This window comes from Alligator mississippiensis, chromosome 1, assembly GCF_030867095.1.
Source record: "Alligator mississippiensis isolate rAllMis1 chromosome 1, rAllMis1, whole genome shotgun sequence".
Classification (NCBI taxonomy): Eukaryota; Metazoa; Chordata; order Crocodylia; family Alligatoridae; genus Alligator; species Alligator mississippiensis.
Genome location: NC_081824.1, coordinates 470,447,032 through 470,468,313, shown reverse-complemented (window position 1 = coordinate 470,468,313; position 21,282 = coordinate 470,447,032). Strand labels below are relative to the sequence as shown.

Here is a 21,282-nt window from a genome sequence, read left to right as displayed (position 1 = left end):
AACAAACAGAATCAGAACGTCGCTGCTTGCCTTCAAAAATCCTGCTCACCAACAAGTCCTGGCATATTTACACATGGGAATGTGAGAGTTAACCAATTTCTCAGGGAAGGTGGCTGTAAAAATCCACGAGACTAATAAATCTTAAAAGGATGGCTCGTTCAGTAACTTGGGAAATGTTCACTCTGCATAGTTACAACCAGACAACAGTTTTGATGCATCTTATAGAAGCAAGTTCTTTTTTTTCAGAGGGAAATGACTTTTCCTAGAAAGCCTGAGGTTGGGGGGGGGGGGGGGTGGAAAAACACAAGAACAGGATGTGAATGGTTGGTTGGTTGGTTGGTTGGTTGGAGTCGGGGACCTGAATATTTGGTTGTCTTTCCTTTCTGGAAATTGTTGTGGCTTGCCCAGGTTGCAGCTGCTTAGTACCGTGGGTTCCTGACCCCTCACAGCCACCCCAGGGCAGGGAAACACTTATAGGGATCACAGGACATGACTACAGAAGAAAGCAGCACCACGTGGAGATAGCCCATTCTAGCTCTGGAGTCAGAAGCAGTGTAGACACATTACCATGACACCGCAGAAGTGCTAATAAGCTCTTTTGAAGAACTGCACAGGTGCCCCAACTACCCCAAGTACTGACCAACGTTAAAGGATACAGTTCCAAGTGTAGCAGACAGGTTCCTTTGGTACAAAGCCAGCCCAGATCTGCTAAATTTGTATAGAAGACCACTGAATGCACTGGCCAAGGTTACCATTCGATTGTTAATTTTTACCTTGAAAAACAATGGAGGTCTTTTAAGGAATGGATAAGCCAATTCTCTCAAGTATTCAAGTTTTCAGGCTAGGTTTCTAAATGAATAGCTTTACTTTGCCTGGATATTCTTTTCTGATTGTTTTTGTTTCTACTGCCAAAAATAAAAAGATGGCTCTTGGTTAAGCTGGCTCTCGGTGGTGACACCTGCTCTTGCAGCAGCACCCTGTCTCCTTTCTGCTCCATGCGGCTGGAGTCCCCTGCCTCTCCACTGCAACGCCCCAGGGTGCAAACTCCAAACAGGCATGGGTGGGGGTTAGAAATCAGAATGATATTCAGGGACAGGGCAGGGCTTAGCTTGCGGCACACTTACCAAAAAGGTTGGCCAGCACTGGTCTAAAGGCTAAATGCACGGCCTCGATGAAGACTCATCAACTAGTAGGGGTAATTATGGATCTTTTGCAGGTTGAGATTACCTGCTAGACATTGTGGGTGCCTGCAGATGTGTGGGGAGGCTGCTCCAATGCACTGTAATTACAGTTGAGTCTGCTGGAGTGTGGTAATTAGCAGGGATCTGGGTTTCCCCGATCCCAAGGAAAAAAAAAACCGGAGAAAATGTGGATTTCTCATTTTAACAGAGAAACACATGGATTTTGCCCTTTTGCAAAGAGCTCCCTGCAGGCTGGCAAAGTTGCAGACTGCAAGGGGCTGGGGGGCAGGAGGAGGGTGCCCAGGCAGCCTGGAGAATAGCTCCTACAAGTTAAGTCTGGCAGTGGGGGGGGAAGGGATTGAGGTCCCCAGAGGGAGGGAGGGAGGGAGTTGGGCAGGGCTGGGGGCCTGGAGCTGTAATGCGTGGCTGCAGGGCAGTGGGCCAGGGCCATGGGTGGCTCATCCAGGGGGCGAGGCCCCAGCTCCCCACTGGGGAAGCAGGGGGGGCCCATGCCCCCCAGACCTGTGCCAGGCCTACCTCCATCCAAGCCTTCAGTGGGCAGCCCACATCCCCTGCCCTGCACAGGTTCCACTCTGGCTGTGCTGCCTGTCAGGGTAGGGGAACCGGGCTCCACTTTCTGCTATGTTGCAGCAGCTGCTGCCTCCCGCAGGTGGCAACTGGCGCTTGGGTGCTGTACCCGGGTCCCTGGCCCTATAGCCCTGGCAGCCGGGGGCCCCCTCCGGCAGGGCTGTGGGGGTAGGGGGCTGTGGCTTGGAAGCAAGGGGTCTGGACCTGCGTTCTGTGAGTTACGGGGACAAGGGGAGCTCTGATTTTCCATGATAAAAAACACAAAATCAAATATCAACATTTATAGGTATTTAGAATTTATTTTATTATAGTGATTGAGGCATTGGTAGGCTTCCAAATTGCTTTAAAACTGTATATGTAGGAATAAAACATTGTGTTCAACTGACGCGCGCGCACACACACACACACACACACACACACACACACACACACACTGGCCTTTCATTTTAATTTTGGATTTAGGGTTTTTAATCAGAGAATTTGCAGTTTTTAAACAGAGAATTTACAATTTTTTTCCATCAGGGAAACCTGGGACCCCTAGTAATTAGCACACTCCAGCAGCTTCGGCATCTCATGTATCGGTGTCCCTGCGCTTCAAAATAGTGGCAGAGGTGCTTTAGCTAAAGCTTGTTCAATGAGCTTAAGTTAAAGCACCCTCACTACCATTTTGAAGCATGGGAACACTGATACACGAGGTGCTCTTGAAGCCCATCTAATTAAAGCATCCCCACCCCCGGAGCATGTGTAAAAGCACCCCATGTGCTGCAGAGCCGCTGGCTGAAGAAGTGACCTAATTTCTATAAAGTGAACCCCAACATACTGGTGGTCTCCATGATAGCACGCTGCACTGGGACTGATAACCTCCAACTCATCATGATTCAGAGAATGAATTTTCTGTTTTCTTTTGCATGTAGAACAGGACAAAGTTTTACAAGTGGGGGGGGCCGGACAGGACGGGACAATGGTCTTAGAATCCCTTTGCCCAATAATGGATTCCTGAAGACCTGGTTTTTATTCCCAGTCAGAAGAAAACAAGCCTAACAGCTGGTGCTTTCCAAAGAGTTCCCATCTCAGTGACAAGGGGAAAACGTACATCCAAAAGCAGAGATTTATACTGACAAAACATGAAGTGGAATATGAAGATATAATGGACAATACAATAACTCCAGGTCAAAGGCCTTGGTACCAAACTGAAGCTATAATGAAGGTTAACAGAGCATCTTGGTTAAAAAACATGTATCAATCCCATAATGGGTAAAGTCCCCTCTGACTAGAGTAACCAGCTGATTTAGCCCACTGATTTAGAACCGCACACGTTGCTACATGTTCATCAGTGGCAATACCTAGTAAAATGGGGGTCTATATTATATCTTTGTGGAAATCATATTCAATGACTCAGAGTAAGAATACTTACCTTACACATAATGAAGAAAATGAGATTGGGTAAAAACAAGCTCCTACAAACACCACATTCTGTTCACCTCGATACGAAACTTTTTGCCAGCTCGGCCAGACTTAAATGGATCATACAGAGTTGCTGGTTTGAACTAAAGTCATCTCGGTATAAACCAACCCCTCAAAAATGTATAATACAGCACTGGAAGTGTGTGTAACACTCCTTATTAACAAGTTAAATAGATTCACATGGTCAAGGCACGCTTTGGTAGAGAACTGAGCGAGACACCTAGATGAGGTTATTCACATCTATGTATTTTTACTGACCTGCATTTCATACTTCAAGGTCATGTGGAAGCACCAAGATCCCAATCCCACAGCTGAAACCAAAGCAAAAGCACAATTAATATAAAAGCCTATGTAAAAAACAGAACTTTTTTACAGTACATTATCTTTAACAAATGAACTTTATTGACAACTGATCTTTAAGCTATCACTTAACAGGGCCATTTTCAGGGCCATCTATCCACTTCTTTCAATGCCTTTTAGCTGAAACTTTGCTCATTAAAGATGTCATTGAATTGCTTGCAAGAGAATTATTCTCCTCAGTTTCCTTTTCCATAAAAGGGTATGGTAGCAACAAGCAATCAGATATACAAGATTACTGTTATCTCAGGGTTTCCCCCAAATATTTGTGTGCTGAGGCTGTTCAGAAAGATGTGGAGACAGATAGATAGTTACTTAGCAAGGTCTTGTTGCTTAGTACAACCACCCGAGACTTCTTGTTGTTTTGTTTTTTGTAACTTGTGTTGAACAAGAAAGTTTTAAAAGCCAGGCTTTATGAGAAGGCAGAGCACAGGATTTGAATTCACACTTCAGAACTGAGATCATTAATTAAAGGAAAACTATACAAAATTAGAAACGCGAAAATGTAGAACTCTTGGTTCAGATATGATACCTTTTATTAGATCAACTGAGAAAATCAGAGGCAGAATTATACAAAATTAGAGGCAGACACAACAGGGACTGCAGTTTGTGGAAATACCGTGGAATGATTAACAACCATCGAACAGGTCTTTTCTATTTTTGACTTGTCACGGGTGACCTTGGCTTTATACCTCTGACATGTATCCCCCTTTCATCTCACAACATACTTCTGAAGTTAATTCAAACAACCACCTCTTGCCTGTGTCCAGTCCACCCCACTTTGCAAAAGTGACAGATTTCTTAGAAGATTGGTCTGTTTAGCTCATGAGTGGCAGGTTTTTGATTCTTTGGTTTTAAAAAAAAAAAGGTCTGTCCCTTTATGTTAAGATGTTAGAAAAGAAGCTCCTTTCCACTGAAAACTTCGCTTTCTTTACCTACAGGAGTAGAGATACTAACAATGATTGGCTAAGCTCCCATTAGGAAGTTAAATTACACCCTAAAACTTTTCTATAGTTTTGTAGGCAGAATATAGACAAACAATCCAAATGCAAGTGAATTAACAGATGTTGTAACTGTGCACTTAGGCAAAAGCTAAACTAGGAACCTTCCTTTTCCTCCCTCCAGGGTCACTGTGGGAGCGTAGACTTTGCTTGGTGCTAAGTTCACACTTAAATTTGCTCACTTGGGGGGGTTCATGCATACCCTAAGGAAAGCAGTTTTTTTTCCTTTTGCTCTGAATGGTTGCGTAGGGCTGTGTTACTCTATTTAAAGGCTGTCAGCCTTCACAGCCAAAGGCACAATGGCTAAATTTCATTGCTGGGTCATCCAATCATGTTATATGCAACACATGTGAAAGTCTGCATAGACCCAGGAATGGAAGACCCTGGAAAAAAACATCCAACTGCTTGCAAGGAAGGGGGAAAAAAAGTTGCAGCCATATGAAGTAGCTTTTTGCACCGAGGAAAATCTGCCCTCAGCTAGGAAATTTTTACACCATTTACAATCCAGGACAATTTCTTCTTACGACAACTGTTAGTTTGCCTTTGCTTTCAGGCTCTTTGTCTTGGAGCAAGTCACATTATGGAGCCCTAGTGGGTTGTTTTTTAAAGTGTTTTTATGAGCTTATTAGACAAGAGCTGCAATGTTGTTATGCAAAATGAAGAGAAACTGTTTATTAATATGTGCGTTTGCAATGCAATCATATTGTTTAACTTCCTTTACGCTTCAGGGAAATAGGACATGACTGCCTACATGGCAAGCAAAGGTACTCCCATCACTTCCAAGGCGTTCCTGACTACATTTGGAATGACAATTCATTAATAGCTAACATTAGGCACTTCACAAACATCACAGAGGCTCTCTCCTTTCATGCTGTTTTTATATGAATGACATCCATTCCCTCCTCCCGAATTAGTCAATGGGAAATTTTTTTCTGACTATGCACACCCACTCTTCCAACCATCACTGAGTTACCGAATCAAACTCATCATTATAGAGGCTGTGTCAGTATAGTTAAGGCAACATTAGTATTTCCTGTTCCAAATGATTTTCAATTGCTAACAGCTAAAATTTTCATTTGGGCAGAAACATATTAGACAAAAAGTTACATTGTGTTTGAATGAACAATTAGGCAGTTACTTAACAATTATGTTAATGTTGTTACTTTAGGTTATATTAAGGTTATAAACAAATACTAAACTCATTTTCTGCATACGTGATTAGAAACTGGCTAATTAAGCTTTTCTGAGTCTCTGTAAATCCAAAAGTGCTGTAAAAATTGTTTTGCAGATCATTAGTCCCAGGTCTGCAGTTAGCTTATAAAAATACAGTTATTTTGTTTTGAAAACATTTTTTCGGTGGCCTGATAAAAAAGGGAGTTTCTCAGATTTTGAAAAACGATGCCGTTGGCAAGATCTTATTTAGGCTTAAAAGGCAAGTGTTGAATAAATTAATGCTGTAGGCATGATTACTATATGCACGCTATTTTTGGAAGCACCCGCAAGGGAGGTAATCATGACACCTCTACTAATAGATAGATAGATAGATAGATAGATAGATAGATGTGTAGTATATATCGCTATCTAGTGTATATATATAGATATACCACTATTTGTATATATACTAGACAGTGATATATATTACACATCTATCTATCTGTCTGTCTATTAGTGGTGTTTATTTTAGTCACAGAAAAATGTGTATTTTGGGTTACTTAACCTGAAAATTGGGGATTTTTTTCCCCCCCACCAGAGAAAACCAAGATCCCTGGTTATAAGTATTCCCAGCAGTTATCAATCCATGATGCAGAAGTCCCCTACCAGGCATCTCCATTCCTCCTGCCACCTCCCAAAACAGAGTATTTTAAGACTAACTTCCACAAATTCTTAAGCTGGAAAGGGCACTGGGGATCCTATTGCGTGCACAAATTATAGCACACCAATTTGTTGCATTGTGCTTTGTCCACCAGACAGACAAGGGGCCGGTCCACTACTAACGCTCCACAGTTCAACTCTCAAAACTAAGATTGTCAGTCGCATTTTTCATAAATTGTTCGTGATGGAAAGGAAAGAAATTGTCATTAAAAAAAAAAAAAAGAGATTAAGACAATAACTGACAGCTCATATCCTATTAACACGTTCTTCCGACAAGGCATTTTCAAGTTGAAACAAAAGCTATTAACGGCTAAGTGTCACTTTTTAACTGGCTCATTGTGTGTTACGCATCACACAGGTACCTTAGAGAGTAAGTAGTTTTACATGTAAAAACTGGATGGAGTATGAACATTACAGCTGTGTGATTTTTTTTTATGTGATTTTTGCTTTTGGCATGCTTTTATAACTGCATGGAAAGCTCCACAAAACAGCTTTGAACTGAAAAGGAAGCCCCGGCAGATCCAGTGTTATTAACTAGATCAATCACATTTTGAGGCTATCAGAACAGAGTATCGGTAGACTACAGGTTGTGGTTTATTATTAAAAAAAAGAAACAATGCAGGGAATTAACTGATAAAAACCTTCACAACCACTTTTTTCTAACCAACCTGGAACAATGAACACTGAGGTGTGGAGCCTGATTTAAAGATTCAATCCTTTGGAGACGGATTATGAGAGTATATAAATTATGTTAACAGACGGGTGCTGAAAAAGTCGTCTGGAGATTACAAAGCTTTGGGAGTTGACAGGACAGGGAGCATTATATTAATCCACTACTAGTTCAAATCCAGCCAAATAGGGCTGGCAGAAATTTCAAAAATTTTTGGAATCAAGATTAGAAGGCAATTAAGCATCCATTTGACAAATAAATATATTGGAGTTTTTTCCATTTCAAATAATAAAAAAAAAGAAACTATTTAAAAATTGTCCCCCTCCCTTGCTGGCTTCTGGAGAGAGAAAAAAAAGCTATACTTTCCCTGTTATCATTTCCTTTTTAAAACATTCTTCATGACTCAACTTCCCACCCCCACCTTCACTGGAAAAAAGCAAAGGAAAGAATCGCACAGAGAACAAAAATGCTGAACAGCTATTTTCAATTAAAAAAAAAAAAGACGACCGACAAAAGGACAGTGGTTCAAAAAGTGCGTGTCAAAAAGGCAAATTATGTACAAAGACGTTTCAACCAACTCTGCAGAGGAGGCTGAGATGCTGTAAGGGCTGTTGTTGCCTTTTGACCTAAGGGATTTAGTTCCTGCTTTAAATGAGGATGTTGTAAAAGAGAAAGGAAAGCCTGGAGCTCTGAACCCGGTGTCAGCCAAAGGCTGCCAAGCTGTCCCAGTTTCCTCCGATATATCCATTTTCTTCCCATAACTCACCAGTACTTTTTCCCACGCGACAGAAAGAACTACTGCAAGTGTGAAGGGGTCTTAAAACGTATTTTTGCCCTGTAAAGCATTTCTTGAGCAGCAGATGCTGCAGGGTATTTAACCTTGCATTCACATGTGGCCTCTATTCACACTTCCACTGAAAGTGCAATTAAGTTATGTCCAACCTTCCTATTACGCGAAGACTTCAGAATCAAGGCCCTTCTACACAAATATTCGCCTCCCTAAAACCCGTCACCGGGATGAGACATTCTACCAGTGTTTCCCTAAATGATGGCATTTTTTAACTGGGAACAAACGTGATGAGAAACAATACTAAAAAATAAAAAAGATACAGAAATTAGCTTCCCACATGACCCCTTTCTTATAAAATGGGAAATACAATTAGGTTTCTATACAGAAAGCCAGGTCAGCATCTCACTGCTAAAAGTTTCCCTTGTGCATAAGTGGTTTTTGGCAAGTGGGAAGTCCGAGTCACAGGGTTTGGCAGAAAGTGAATCAGCCTATTTCTCCTTTAGTTTTAAAAAGCCACTTAAATTAATGTGACAGATCCCATATGACACACCTCAACCTTTTGAAGGGCAATATTCAGACTCTGTGAACACTGGAAGAAAGCACAGAACACACAACATCACCATATTTTAGGTTAGTGTTAGGCAGTCAAGTAGCACTGAAAAGGACTGGCAATGCAAGATCCTTTTCTTCTCAAAATTATTATTGCAGGCTTCTTGGTACTTAGCAGTTCCAGATACCGGGCTGTGCTAGTACATATCTACTGTTAGCTGATGCATCATTCATTTCAAATGATGTAAATGCAATCCCATCCACAAATTTAGGCCATGTGCGACTGTTACTCATGCAGTCCCAACAATGCTAGAGCCTTTCAAAGCAGCATTGACACTGGAAAAGATTTTAACATTTTGTGGGTTCCAGCTAAGGACATCTCCAAGTTGTATGAACTCTCCCATGATTTGAGTCTTAAAATGGACACAATAACTCCTTGGGGATACGGATTTGTAAGGAGTTTCAGGTAGAATGAACATTTTGATATGATTCTGCTTTTACTCTCTTTTAGGAGAGAATTCTGGGAGCTAGAGGGACAATATTCTATGTTTAGTTTGAGTATTAAAAGGTACCTGCAATTTTTTTCATTTAAAAATTATCCAGACTACTGTATTTCATGGTGTACAAGTCAAGTTTTGAAGCCCAATTTTTTACTCTTAAAATTCAACCTCGACTTACTTATCACCGTCCCCTGTGAGCAACTCTGGGCTCAGTGCTTGCTTGGTGCGGCCCAGGCAGTGCCACTTGCAGGGCATGGGGAAGCGTCAGCTGAGCACTGAGCCTGGCGCTGCTCCCAGGGGATGGGGATGGGGACAGGCTCAGCCCCACAACCTGTGAGTGATGCTGCTGAGCACCAAGCCTGCCCGTGTCAGCTGAGCACCGAGCCCAGTGACACTCACAGGGGATGGGACTGGGCTCAGCAGTTAAACTGCAGCAGACAAGGCCAGGTTCAGTGCTTGGTTGGCGCAGCCCCATCCCCTGCGACCGGCACCGGGCCCACCATTCAGCGTAGACAGTGCCACTCTCAGGGGATGGGGCTGTGACTGCCGAGCACTGAGCCTGGCTGTACCCGTCATGTGAATGGCGCTACAGCATGCATCCGCCCCATGGGTGCCTAGCCTGCAGTGAGGGTGTGCAGGGGCCGGTATAAGTCGACCTCATATTTCTGATCCAAAGAGTTAGGTCGACTTATGCACCAAATCTACAAGATTCCTAACTTTTTGGATCAGAAAAATGGGGTCGATTTATACACCACGCTGACCTCAACACTATGAAATATGGTACTTATACTATTGACAGAATGACAGATTAGATCAAAACAAAAGCCAGCCACACTACACAACCAAGAAACAAAACCAGTTAATTGCTTAAGGAGTAAAGCAGATGCATTTATTTCTGAAGTTTAATTTTGTTGGATTAATTTGCACCCTCATTGTTGTGCAGTTGTTGTGGTGGTTTTCCTCTCCTGCATTTCTCCCCAGGGTATAGGGAAAGATGAGGTCTTAGCTACTCCATGTGTCTCTTTTTTTTTTTTTTTTGGTATCTAAGTAGAAATAGGGGAATAAAGCCTCGGTTGAAAAGTTTGCAATAATGACTTATATGTGCACGTGACTGCTCACGGTTTCAATGACGGCAAAGTCTCTGAGGCTGCTTGGCAATTCTTATGAAATCTGTGGCTAGTGTGCAAAACCCCTCTTCTGTCAGAGCTCATTTATCTCTGGCACAGTTTGAGTAACGGGGCCCTGGAACGTGTTGAGGCATGCCAGGGAAACAAGAACAAAACAAGAATTAAAAATAAAAATAAAAAAAATCTGGAAGCTACTGCACAGAGACTACATTGTACAGTCCTGAAGCTCAGGAGCTCTGAGAAGAGAGCGCAGAACTGACAACTGACTGAACTGACAGCAATACACTTGGAGGACATAAAGAAGAGGTTATCTGAAGTTCCAGCCAAGTAAATGTTTGATACAAGAAGTCTGATAGACTTCCTTCTAGAATGAGAAATGTGGTACGATAGATATGATCCCCACCCCGAACCTAAGAATTATGTGGGACTAAGTCTAATTCTAACAAAGCAATGAAACAGCAAGTCATATAGTAGTCATGCACCAAATTTTGTCTACCTGCTTCACCAGACAAATTAGCCATTCCTCAGCAATAAATATTCTTGATAACTCTGGGAAATATATTACTTTATTGAATAATATACTTCCATAGATGTTAGGGACTGGAAGGGACCTTACAGATCATCCCACTTGGGCAGGAAAGACTGCTAGGGTCAGATGACCCCAGCAAAGTGGGCGTCAAGACACTTTTTCCAAGATTGCCAATACAGTACATTGTACAATATACAACTATCATATACTTGGATAATAAAATGTATTCCCTTCTTACTCAGCTAGCAACAAAATGCCCTTTCGACCTGAGTGGGAGCGGAAATGAAGCCCTAGAACAGTATGCTGCATCGGAGAAACTCGATTAAAAAAAATCTCTGTATCTAATCTGAACAAGTTATTGATTTAATAGCTGGTTCTTTGTGACCACATGCAGAATTAACAATGCACTTCCAAAATTCAAAATGCATTTTATTTATAGAGGAAGTAGATGTCAGCTATAAAAATCTTGGGGCAATGGGCAGCAAACTGCATGTGCTTTTTTGAACACAATGATATAGAAGAACACAAGAGAGATAAACCCCAAACCAGCAGAATGCTTGCAAGTTAGATTTAATACCACGTCCTGGGAAACTGGCTTATTGCATTAGGACAATTTCTATGGAGGAGGGTTGGTACCAGAGTTGTTGTTCTCAGTATTTTAGCTTGAAGCCCTTTAAATGCCTGTCTTTGAGCTGCATTCGCTGAAACTAAACCAAAATGTTCTTGCCTTAACTGGAAGGCAGCAGAAACAGCAGAGCTGCTTTTGGAACATTAACAAAAAGGCAATCAGATTCATCGAGCGAGGAAGCTCAGCTAGGAGGCTTTTAATGCAGTCTGGTACCTGATGTGAAATCCCTGAACAGGTTGGGATTAAATCTGTGTTTACTCATTTGTGACGAAGTGACTGTAAGTAGAACAAAACCTGTTAATAAATAAAAGCTGTCGCAAGCAAAAGCATTCCCTTTGGCATTTCCTTAAGTGAAGGACTTTTTGTATGGTTACCACATCTCCACTTCAGCTTCTTTACCTTTCAGCCAGGGGCTTGCACAAGGTAGCAGAGTTCTTGGCACTTTTCTGCTAGCTTTAAAATTCATAGGAATGTAAGAGGGTATGTACTGGGACACACCTTAGGACCATCTTAACCAGTGCCTGGTCTCCCACAGTGGCACACAGTAGCAGTTTAATTTTTCAGTCAACAATTTTATTCTATAATGGAGCAACTCCAGTGTTAATAGAGGCATTGTCCTGCTCCTGTTTTCCCATCAGCTCTGAAAGTACTTAGTTCCTCTAAGCCTTAATATGTTCAAACTACTGTGCAAACAGCAGCAATGTAAACTGTTCATTAACGATATTTTCCCCTTCTGTAAATTAGACAAGACAGATCAACAACTTCAGGAGCGAACTGTAATCTAGGTGTCCAGTAAGTCACCAAGGGTCTGGCTCTCAGGGCATCAAGGACCCAGTTTTGCAGCCGTAAGTTAAATACCTGCTCAAGGTCAGTTAGTAGCAGAGTCCAGGCTGAAGTCATGAGTCCCTGCCTTTCACTCCCACACTTAATTCACTAGTCCACGCTGTAATTTTTCCCAGCTGAGTGCCTTTCAGGACAATCAAGTCAGTTCTGTGTCCCCCCAGGCAGCTCTCTGCAACCTCTAGTGCCCGTGGATACGCTGGCGAGGTACAGACATTCAAAAAGCCGGAGATGGAATTGATCTAAGTGACTTGGTTTTCTGTAAGTGGTGTAGTTTAGATGGGTAGAGAACAGAACACACGTTCACCATTTGATGGGGCAGGTGGGGGTAAATCTTAGACCCAATTCTGCCATTTTTAAACCAATCTATGTGCACAAAACTCCTGTTCTGGTATGGGTATGGACTGGTTTTGTGTGACAACCTTATGCTCTGTTCTATAGATGGGTTTCCAATCACTTGTACTGTTAAAAATGTAATGTCTGTGCTTGGCCTCTGTCTTCACTGCAATGCTAGCCAAGGGCCTTAGCTGTGAATTTAGCTCCCCTCCACACAGAGATACCTTTTATCAGAGTTCAGTGGCACTTTCAAACCAGACTAGTTTGTTTGTCCTTGGTCACAGGCTAAAGTCAGAGCAAGGATTACACTTTAACACCCGTGACTTTGCAGTGGAAGACACATGCTAAACCACTCCAATGCTGATAGCCTGCCCAACACGTCCTTCACAAGCCCAAAAAGACAGAAAATCCACAGTTCCCTGAAAAAGAACCAGTGCTTCAATATATTGAAACACAAAGACCCAGAGATGTCCCAGCAACACACAACCAAGTGCAGCGTCACCAGGGACAGATGAACTTGGGCATGGCTTTGCAGTATGATTTCTAGGCTAGCCCTGATCATCCTGATTCACTCTGCTGTGAACACAAAATACTTCATGACGTAGATCTCCACCATAGTGCCTCTTGTCATTCTTGACGTGCTTTGATACACAGTTAAACAATCAAAATTGACATTTAAAGTATTATTGGCAGCAGAGTTGGTATTCACAAATATTAATGCCCCAACTCATGCATCAGAACTATTCTTTTGGGCTTTCTGCATATTTGACTCACTCTCTCCTGCCCCACCAAGCCCTCAACCACAGCTCAGGGCCAAAGATTTCCAAGGGCTTATTAAGCCCCCTCTCACCTGCAACCCCCCCCAAAAAAAGACTGCACACAATGCCAAGGCAATGGTACAAGTCATGCTCACAAGCACCCATCTCCATGGCTAATCACGCAGACCAATGCCTAAGTGCTGTACCAGTCGAAATCGAATATAAGCACTTGGGAATCCTTACTTCAATGCTCTTTTCTTCTAGCCAGACTGTTGCAAAGTGCATATAGGCAACCCCTGCTTAACATTGTTCCGCTTAGCACTATTTCGCTATAACGCTCATTTTAAATTGATACTCAATTTCACTTAGTGCTCAGTGAGTTTCATTATAATGCTCACGATCACCATCTTGGGTCATTAAAAACACAGTTACCATCTTGGATCGTGAAATACTTTTGGTTTCACTTAATGCTCGTTTCACTTAAGACTCAGTTTTTCAGGAAACAATTAAGAGCACTAAGCAGGGGTTGCCTAAACTCTGAGGGCTGCAACTTTTTCAGACCAACTGATGGAGAAGTCAAAAGTTTTTATCCCGATTTTACACATTTAGTGATCCTTAAGGATGAAAGATCTTCTCACTCAAGATGGTCTTCTCCAAGATCTAAATGTCAGAAGTCCATTTCAATGCATCCTTAAGCATGACTTTAAATGCAAGTTGTGCATCCTTTACTCTATCCCCAGCTAGCCTTTGTAAAACCTACTTGAAAAATTCCCCAGGCAGCTTGTTAAAACTGAGTTTATGGCTCTGATGCATACAAACTCCCTGTTTGTTAATTATAGCTAGTCTTTCCCACCCATCAGTGCTACTGTGGTCTCGTCTACTCTACAAATGTTCTGCCAACAAAACCGAGCGCATCTCCACTCAAAGCCCCACCACAAAGCTGCAGCCAGTAGAAGGAGTATGTGGACACTACAGTGCTGTATACTGCTGTTAGCCTGTGCCCTTTGCATTCAGCTGACACAGCTGTTTCACTGGAGCTGCACAGAGCCATCAGAAGTACATAGATTCATAGATGTTAGGGGCTGGAAGGGACCTCACAAGATCACTGGGTCCAGCCCCTCTGCACTTAGGCAGGAAAGACAACTGGGGTCAGATCATGGGTTCTTGTGTTTGTGTCTGCAGTCAAGATGTCTGGAAACAGAGTCCAGTGAATGTAGACAAGGCCTAACATTAGGTCTCCATATAACGTGCTCCATATTTTAGTATTTAAGCGATGTTAAGGCTGCTCCATGCATATGGATACAAGCTTTTTTATAGTATCTACTTAAATCTAAATAAGTCAGCACTGCCTTAATAATCCCCATACCAGCACAACTTTTTCTACCAATGGCAGACAAAGAGAAAAGAAAAGGGAAAGGACAGTGTGGACAAAGACCCAATCCTATATATCAGAAGACTGTAAAACTTGAGACCATCTGGAAATTCACTCTCTTTTTGCTGGTAAGGAAGAGTTTTGACATTATCAGCTCCCCAGGGGTGGGAAAAGAGGGGTTCCTTCACCATAGTTTCAGCAGTATAAGTAGCTGAGGCTCCTTAGGAGCCAGCCTGTAAATCAGCAGGCCGGATGGAGTCCCTGGGAAGAGGAGAGGGCCCTCCAGCTATGGAACAAATGCCTCAAATATGGCTATGATTAAGTGGCTGTGCTAATATAAAATTCAAAGAGTAATTAAAAAGTAACTTGCAACCGACAGGCCTGTGCTCATCCAATTCCTCACCCACTTGTGCTATTTGTGTTTTTATAAGCATTATGAATTAAACATACTAAGTCAGTGCTAGCCTGTTTGGCAGGGACAGACCACACAAGAGAGCTTCTGTAAGTCAGCATAAAAGAAAGCAGTGTGCAAAAATATATGCGGGGGAACAGGACACATGGCCAGAGAAGATCATTTATTACATCAGAAAGTTATTTGGTGAATTCTAACTCTAGATATCAATCCTTCCAATTAATGCTAACGAGATAAAAAATTATAACTTCAGCCACAGTTCTAACACAGAAAACCCTCTGATTGTCTCTATAAAAGACCTCATCTGAAGTCCCTGCATAATTAAAGTGCAAATCAAATTTTACACATACCTGTGAGACTCAAATATGCAGCTAAATACCGTTTTTCAAGGCCATCTTTATAGGACTGAATCGCACCATAGAGTGGAGGTAGAATGAAAATCAGGTTACTCACTGTGTTCCCTGTAGGACAGAAACCAAAGCAGAGATTTAGTATTGGGCAATGTGTACTTCAAATGAACAAAGCTGTATTCATTCAAACAAGACTTCAGTTTTCAGCAAAAAAACAGTTACACCTTTCAGCCAGGTCCCTTTCTGCTTTGACACTTGGGCTGCAGTTAAATTTTGCTAACAGCCAGGCAGCCTTATTAACCTTTTCCTTCTTTCCATGTTTAGGTAACAGCAAGGTGTACTACTTCAGACCCAAAAGTTAAGGCTAGGTGGTGGTTAACCTTTTGGCAAAAGCCAGAAAGTTATGGTTACTTTCGATTGGTCTAATAAAAGATATCAGATTTACCTGAAGAACCTTGTCTGGTTACTTCGTTAGCACACTTCATATGTTTTTACTGAAACTTTTCAAACAAATAGTAATCCTCAAACCACTTGAGTTTTGCAACTGTAAAGCCTTGCTCCTCAAATTCCTCTTTCTGACCCCACAAGCTGGCTTGAACTATTTATCCCAAAATTAAAGTTTTACTACATTGCATAAAAGCCCCAGAACCAGGACCCCAACCTGCTAGTTGCTGCAAGCACAGACTAACGGGCATCCCCATCTGAAAGAGCTTCCAGCTTAATTAGAGGCAAGGCAGTAAATAGATTGACAAGGGGAAGTACAAGGAAACTGAGACAGCATCGGTCAGCATGAAAAGCAGCAGTTAGGGTACATCAGGGAACTACCTGTTGACAAACTTTTTGTAAGCATCATAGGACAACAAGAGTTTGAGGATGGATGTTTCCTGGGAGTAACCCTGAAGCGTGATGGGTAGTGTTGTGGGAGAAAGCATGAAACTGGCTTGTTTGAAAATTTAACCAAGGGACGATGGAGATGAGCCTCACTGGCCAACGGCAGGAGTCGACCTCTCGATACTGAACAAGAAGACAAGGTGAATTCTGAAAGCGGAAACACCAGGTTAGAGTTGGAGTTGAAGCAATAGAGAAAGGTGAGCCAGAGAGAAGCACAGAGAGAGGATACTGTAGTCAAAGTAATGCATCAGCTTTCTGGAAGGTGAAAATGCATTGACAGGATCTGCAAAAAATAAGTTGTAGTAACAGAAACAAGAGGTAAGGGCCTGTATGGGCACATTTTGACTGTGTGGATGGACTGCATCTTTGGAGATGTTAGGCAGAAAATGTGCAAGGATGTAGGCAGACACTGACATGGGGATATATTGAGAGGTCCAAGGTGAAAAGGACACAGAGGTTATGGGTCTGAGAGACAAGGAAAATGGTGATGAGCATGGAGAAAGGAGATACCAGGAAAGCCCTTTGGGAGAGGGAGAGATTAAGGGCTGTTTTAGCTCTGTTTCACATGAGATGGCAGGTAGGCATTCGTGAGGGGAGGTCAGGTAGACTAATACCATCATCAGGCACTTAGTAGCCATGGCATGTTTTTAAGATGGCTTTCAGTAGGATCCCCAAACTCTATGGCTGGATCCAGATGTGCAGGCATGAATGGTTTGTGATACTGCAAAACTCTCTGCAGTTCCACAAACTGCATGAGTTGCATGTTAATCAGCGTGTGGTGCTGCGAAGATGCAGTGCCATGGCAAAATTTGCTACCGGGATTTCCCAGTAGCAAAAAAACCCTGGAAAAAAGTGGTGCAGAGTCCCTGCCCTGAGGCATGTGGAGCCCCTGTGCTCAGGTACACTGCAGAGCAGCTGGCTGGGGCGCAGGGGAACAGCCAGCCCAGGGCTGCCTGCTGCCCCATCTCAAGGCATCCTGCGCCCCAGCCAGCAGGGCAGCCCCCCCGTCTCCACATGCTGCTCCCTGGCTGGCCAGGGCACAGTGTACCTCAGCATGGGGGTCTCTGTGGTGCAGCCCCTGTGCTGAGGCACGAGGAGACAGGGGAGCAGCCAGTCCAGGGCTGCCTGCTCCCCCGTCTCGGGGCATGCAGCGCAGGGAGAACAGGAGCTATGCCCAACACAGATCTCCAGTTGTGGGCTGAACAGAGATTGAAGGCAGTTAGCTAAATGTTCAACCTAGCTCTGTTTAGATGTGTTCATTAAATAATTCATCACCACAAAGAGGCATCAAAAGCAAGCATCAGGCCTTAGAAATGAGAAGTGCTCCCCATAACACACCCTGCAGCCAACACAGCAGTGTCTGCACAGACACAGCGCGCCCGTTCCATCGTTCCCTGCACTTTGTGCAGTCACATCCACCAGTGCAAAGTGCCTATGACACTGCCTGAGCCATTCTGATGTGATTCATAGATTGTTAGGGGCTGGAAGGGACTTTGCAGATCATCGGATCCAGCCCGATACGGGAAGATTTTCACACCCACCTGCCGCTGGCATAAAAGGAGTAGGCAAAGGCTCAGACAACCGTAAGCGGAAATGTGCAGCAAGTATAAGGAAATGAGTAAATAGGTCTACCTGAAGTGGTGCAAATTCAGCAGCTTATGCATGGCCACAATGATCAGATTTGTGGAGAAACAGTTATGTCATGGCTATCACACCTGAAGATTTCTTAAGAGGGATGGTGCAGGAAAACACAGGAAATGCACATACCACGTGTGATATATATCACACACATGCCTGAGAAAACCACAAAACAAAGTGCTTTGTAGTATATTAATATTCTAACCCAAGCATAGAGGTGGTGAGCTGTGTTAAATCTCTCTGGCCCCCTGCTACACATTACATACTTTATACAATTAACTGGTTACTCATGCAATATATTTGGACTGGTCATGCGTGCCAAATAATTATAACCATACAAATGACTATCCAGCTATACCAAGAGTAAACTATCTACACAAAGTTAGTGCTTGAAAATGTGTAACAACTCTTTAGCTGGTTTATATGCAGCTTTAACCTGAGCGTGCGGCAGGGCCCTGAGATGCCACCCTGCCCTACCTTCTACCCGACTTCGGACTAACAGGGCCAAAGAGCTGTGAGCTTTCATAGGCAACAAACTACTTCATCTGATGTTACCTGATGAAGTAAGCTGCTACCAAAGCTCACGCCCCTCTGAACCAGTTAGTCTACAGAAATGCTATGCTAATCTAACATTAGTTACTTAAGGATTAAATAAATTAAACAACAACAGGGAAACTAGATGAAATATTGTGCAAGGCTTCATCTCAATCTATTTCACAGATTCTAGGACAGGACTACATCGCCACCTCTCCTCATACAAAACCTATTCTCCCCAATGCCGTGTCCCCCAAGACTATCAGGCAAAAGCAAGTGAAAGCAATCGGACTGTGCTCACATGCTATTAAAGCCCCATTTACTTCGGGGAACACGATGAAAATTAGACAGGATTTATGGGTATTCATCTACAGCTCATAAAACCAAGACGTAAGTATATCATTAGTCCAGCAAGTGAATCAGAATGCGAAATTATCTGGATGATGACGTGTCATTTCAACTGTTTTCACTGTCCAAGCAAAACCAACTTAAAATGACAAACCCTGGGAAGTTGGAGGCATCTCATTTTCCATGTCAGATGCTTTTCATAACCAGATAAAAATCACGTCCCAAGCAAGCATCTCTAAGAAACTGATTTATTGCTATGCTTCATACACAAAACGGCTTCACGTTTCATCTCATCACCCTTAGACCATTCTAGTTGCAAGTCAGCCATCCTCAGGCTTACAATCATATCTTCAGAGGAAGACTGGAACCCAAATAAACCTGAGGTTCTGCAAACCCCGAACTTCCCTTTGGAGGCTACCACCCTGGAGACCAGTGTGACAAAAGCTGCATCCAAAATCAGGCATTACTTTTCCCCTACAGTAGGAAGACCTTTCTAGGGAAGGAAGTCCCATTCCCCTCCCCTCTCCTCTCCTCCCCTCCCCCCCCCCCCCCCCCCCCCCCATCATGTCTTAATCACTGCCTGTGATCATCAGTTTGAAGGGGAAAAAACAACCAGCTGCCAAGGAAAATAACAGCCACAGACGGTCTGTCCTCCTCCCTGGATAGCCCCGGGCCCTATGCACCGCCCCTAGCCCCAGCCGCCAACCCTGCTCCACTCCCTCCCTCACTGTGGGGGCTTCAATTTGCTCCCCCTTGCATTGCCATTGCACTTGGCTCTGCACTCCCAGGAAGATGCTGGCAGCAGCTTATCCAAGCACATAGCCCTGGAGGAAGCCCCACTTAAATTTCAGCATTTATTGAATGCATGATAATACACACATTTTAACATGGCCATTACCCTGTTCTTCCCTAAAGCCACACCAGAGTCTCTCTTATTCTCAAAAATCAGAACTAGATTTATTTAGGAAAGGTGCCCTAAGGACTAAGAGCCACTTGAGTGGCATGTACGTGGCCGTGTAAGCGGAGTGTTTGGCAGGTATGCTAAGACTGTATTTGCAGCTGTGTAGCTATGTTCACCCTGTGCCTCCTTTTCAGGCATCTGTCATATTGAATGTAATATTTGAATGTTTGTAATAGTTGCCCATTAGCCAGTTTAGGAAGATCTTCTTATCTAGGCCATTGTTTTGGTCTATGTGCGGAAGGTCCTGACTTTGCTCAAAGTCTTAACTCTTGAATTTTATCTTTAGAGGCCTTTAACAAAGTTAACCTAAAAATGACCCTTAAGCAAACATCCCGAGAGATCAAACCCTAGGGCCTTTGAAAAGATTGGAAAGAAAAGGTCACTTGCAGTGGTATGGAAGTTCCCCAAAGTAATTAAAATGGTCAAGAAAAGAAACTGAACCCAGCAGAAATCTGTTGAGTAAGATCTGAGCCCAAATTTGGGAGTAGTGACAGGTTTGGGTAGGAGGGGCCCAAAATGGCAACTCACTCAATAAAAACTGTAACCTATTGTCCCAATTTGAAGGTAACCTCACTTGCAGAACAACGAAGGAAGAATCGCAAGTGTAGGCCGGATCAGACTGATCACCTGAACCACCCTCTCCGTGAACACGAATCTCTTAGTTCACGCTGAAGCCGTGGAGCGCCCGAAAGGGACTGAAGGAAGGGGACTTAGTCCCATCAGTATTGAGGCCAGCCAATTGAACCGTACTGCTGAGGCCAGCCCATTGAACCGTACTACTGAGGCCAACCCATTAAACTGTACTACTGAGGAATGAAACCGTATTTAGGTGTTTGGCTTCTCGGAATTCTAGGATTGTAAGTATATTATGAAAATAATAGTATTGATTCAAATTTAACTTTTTAGTTGTAATTGTAGTTGTTTTTGTAATACTAATTCTTATAGCATTGTTTGGGAAGGAAGTGCATTTGGAGCATTGTTTCTGATATATGTAGTTATTGTGTTCTTAATGTTTGTGGTATTTCTTAAAGCTAAGCAGTGTTATATGTGTAGCAAAGAATTTAAAAATAAAATTGTGTCGTATGAATTAAGTGTGCAATCATTGTGAAATCGTGCAAGTAGCTAAAAATTTCCCCAGCCAGTACATCAAACGAATCAGTAAGTTGTGTGGGATCTTCTCTATTCCATAACCCACTAGAGACAGCACCCTCCGAAGGCTGAACTAACACTGTGCAGATTAAAATCACCTCGGCACACCAAATTTTCAATCGAAGAGAAACCAGAACCAATGAGTGATGCTGGAGTAGGAGCAGGGCCAGTACCCTCACTCCGTTTAGGTCAACGAGGGGCTTGAACCTCTATCTCTTGCTTCTTAGCAAAGTGCTCTACCTACCAGGCATTGGCCAGCGCCACTTTCCAGCACTCCTAGAAACCACGCCACTGGGCTGCCAAGGGAAAAGAGCAAGCCAGAGGGAGTTTGGGTTGGTGAAAACAACACTGCCCAGGAAGGGAGTAGCCCTGCCTTTAACAGTCTCTCCGCACCTACTTAACATGCATTGCATAAAATGGAAAGTAAGCAGTGGGAT

General features: G+C 43.1%; 1 protein-coding gene across 1 annotated transcript in view; it reads right to left on the bottom strand.

Moving 5' to 3' along the window:
• Positions 1-21,282, bottom strand: part of ACER3 (alkaline ceramidase 3) — an 84,031-nt gene that overhangs the window by 37,673 nt on the left and 25,076 nt on the right. The window contains exons 2-3 of the mRNA XM_014601504.3: positions 15,325-15,435; positions 3,492-3,544 (exon numbers count right to left, since the gene is read on the bottom strand). Of these exons, the coding sequence (XP_014456990.1) occupies positions 3,492-3,544; positions 15,325-15,435 (164 nt within the window). The remainder of the gene's footprint in view (positions 1-3,491; positions 3,545-15,324; positions 15,436-21,282) is intronic.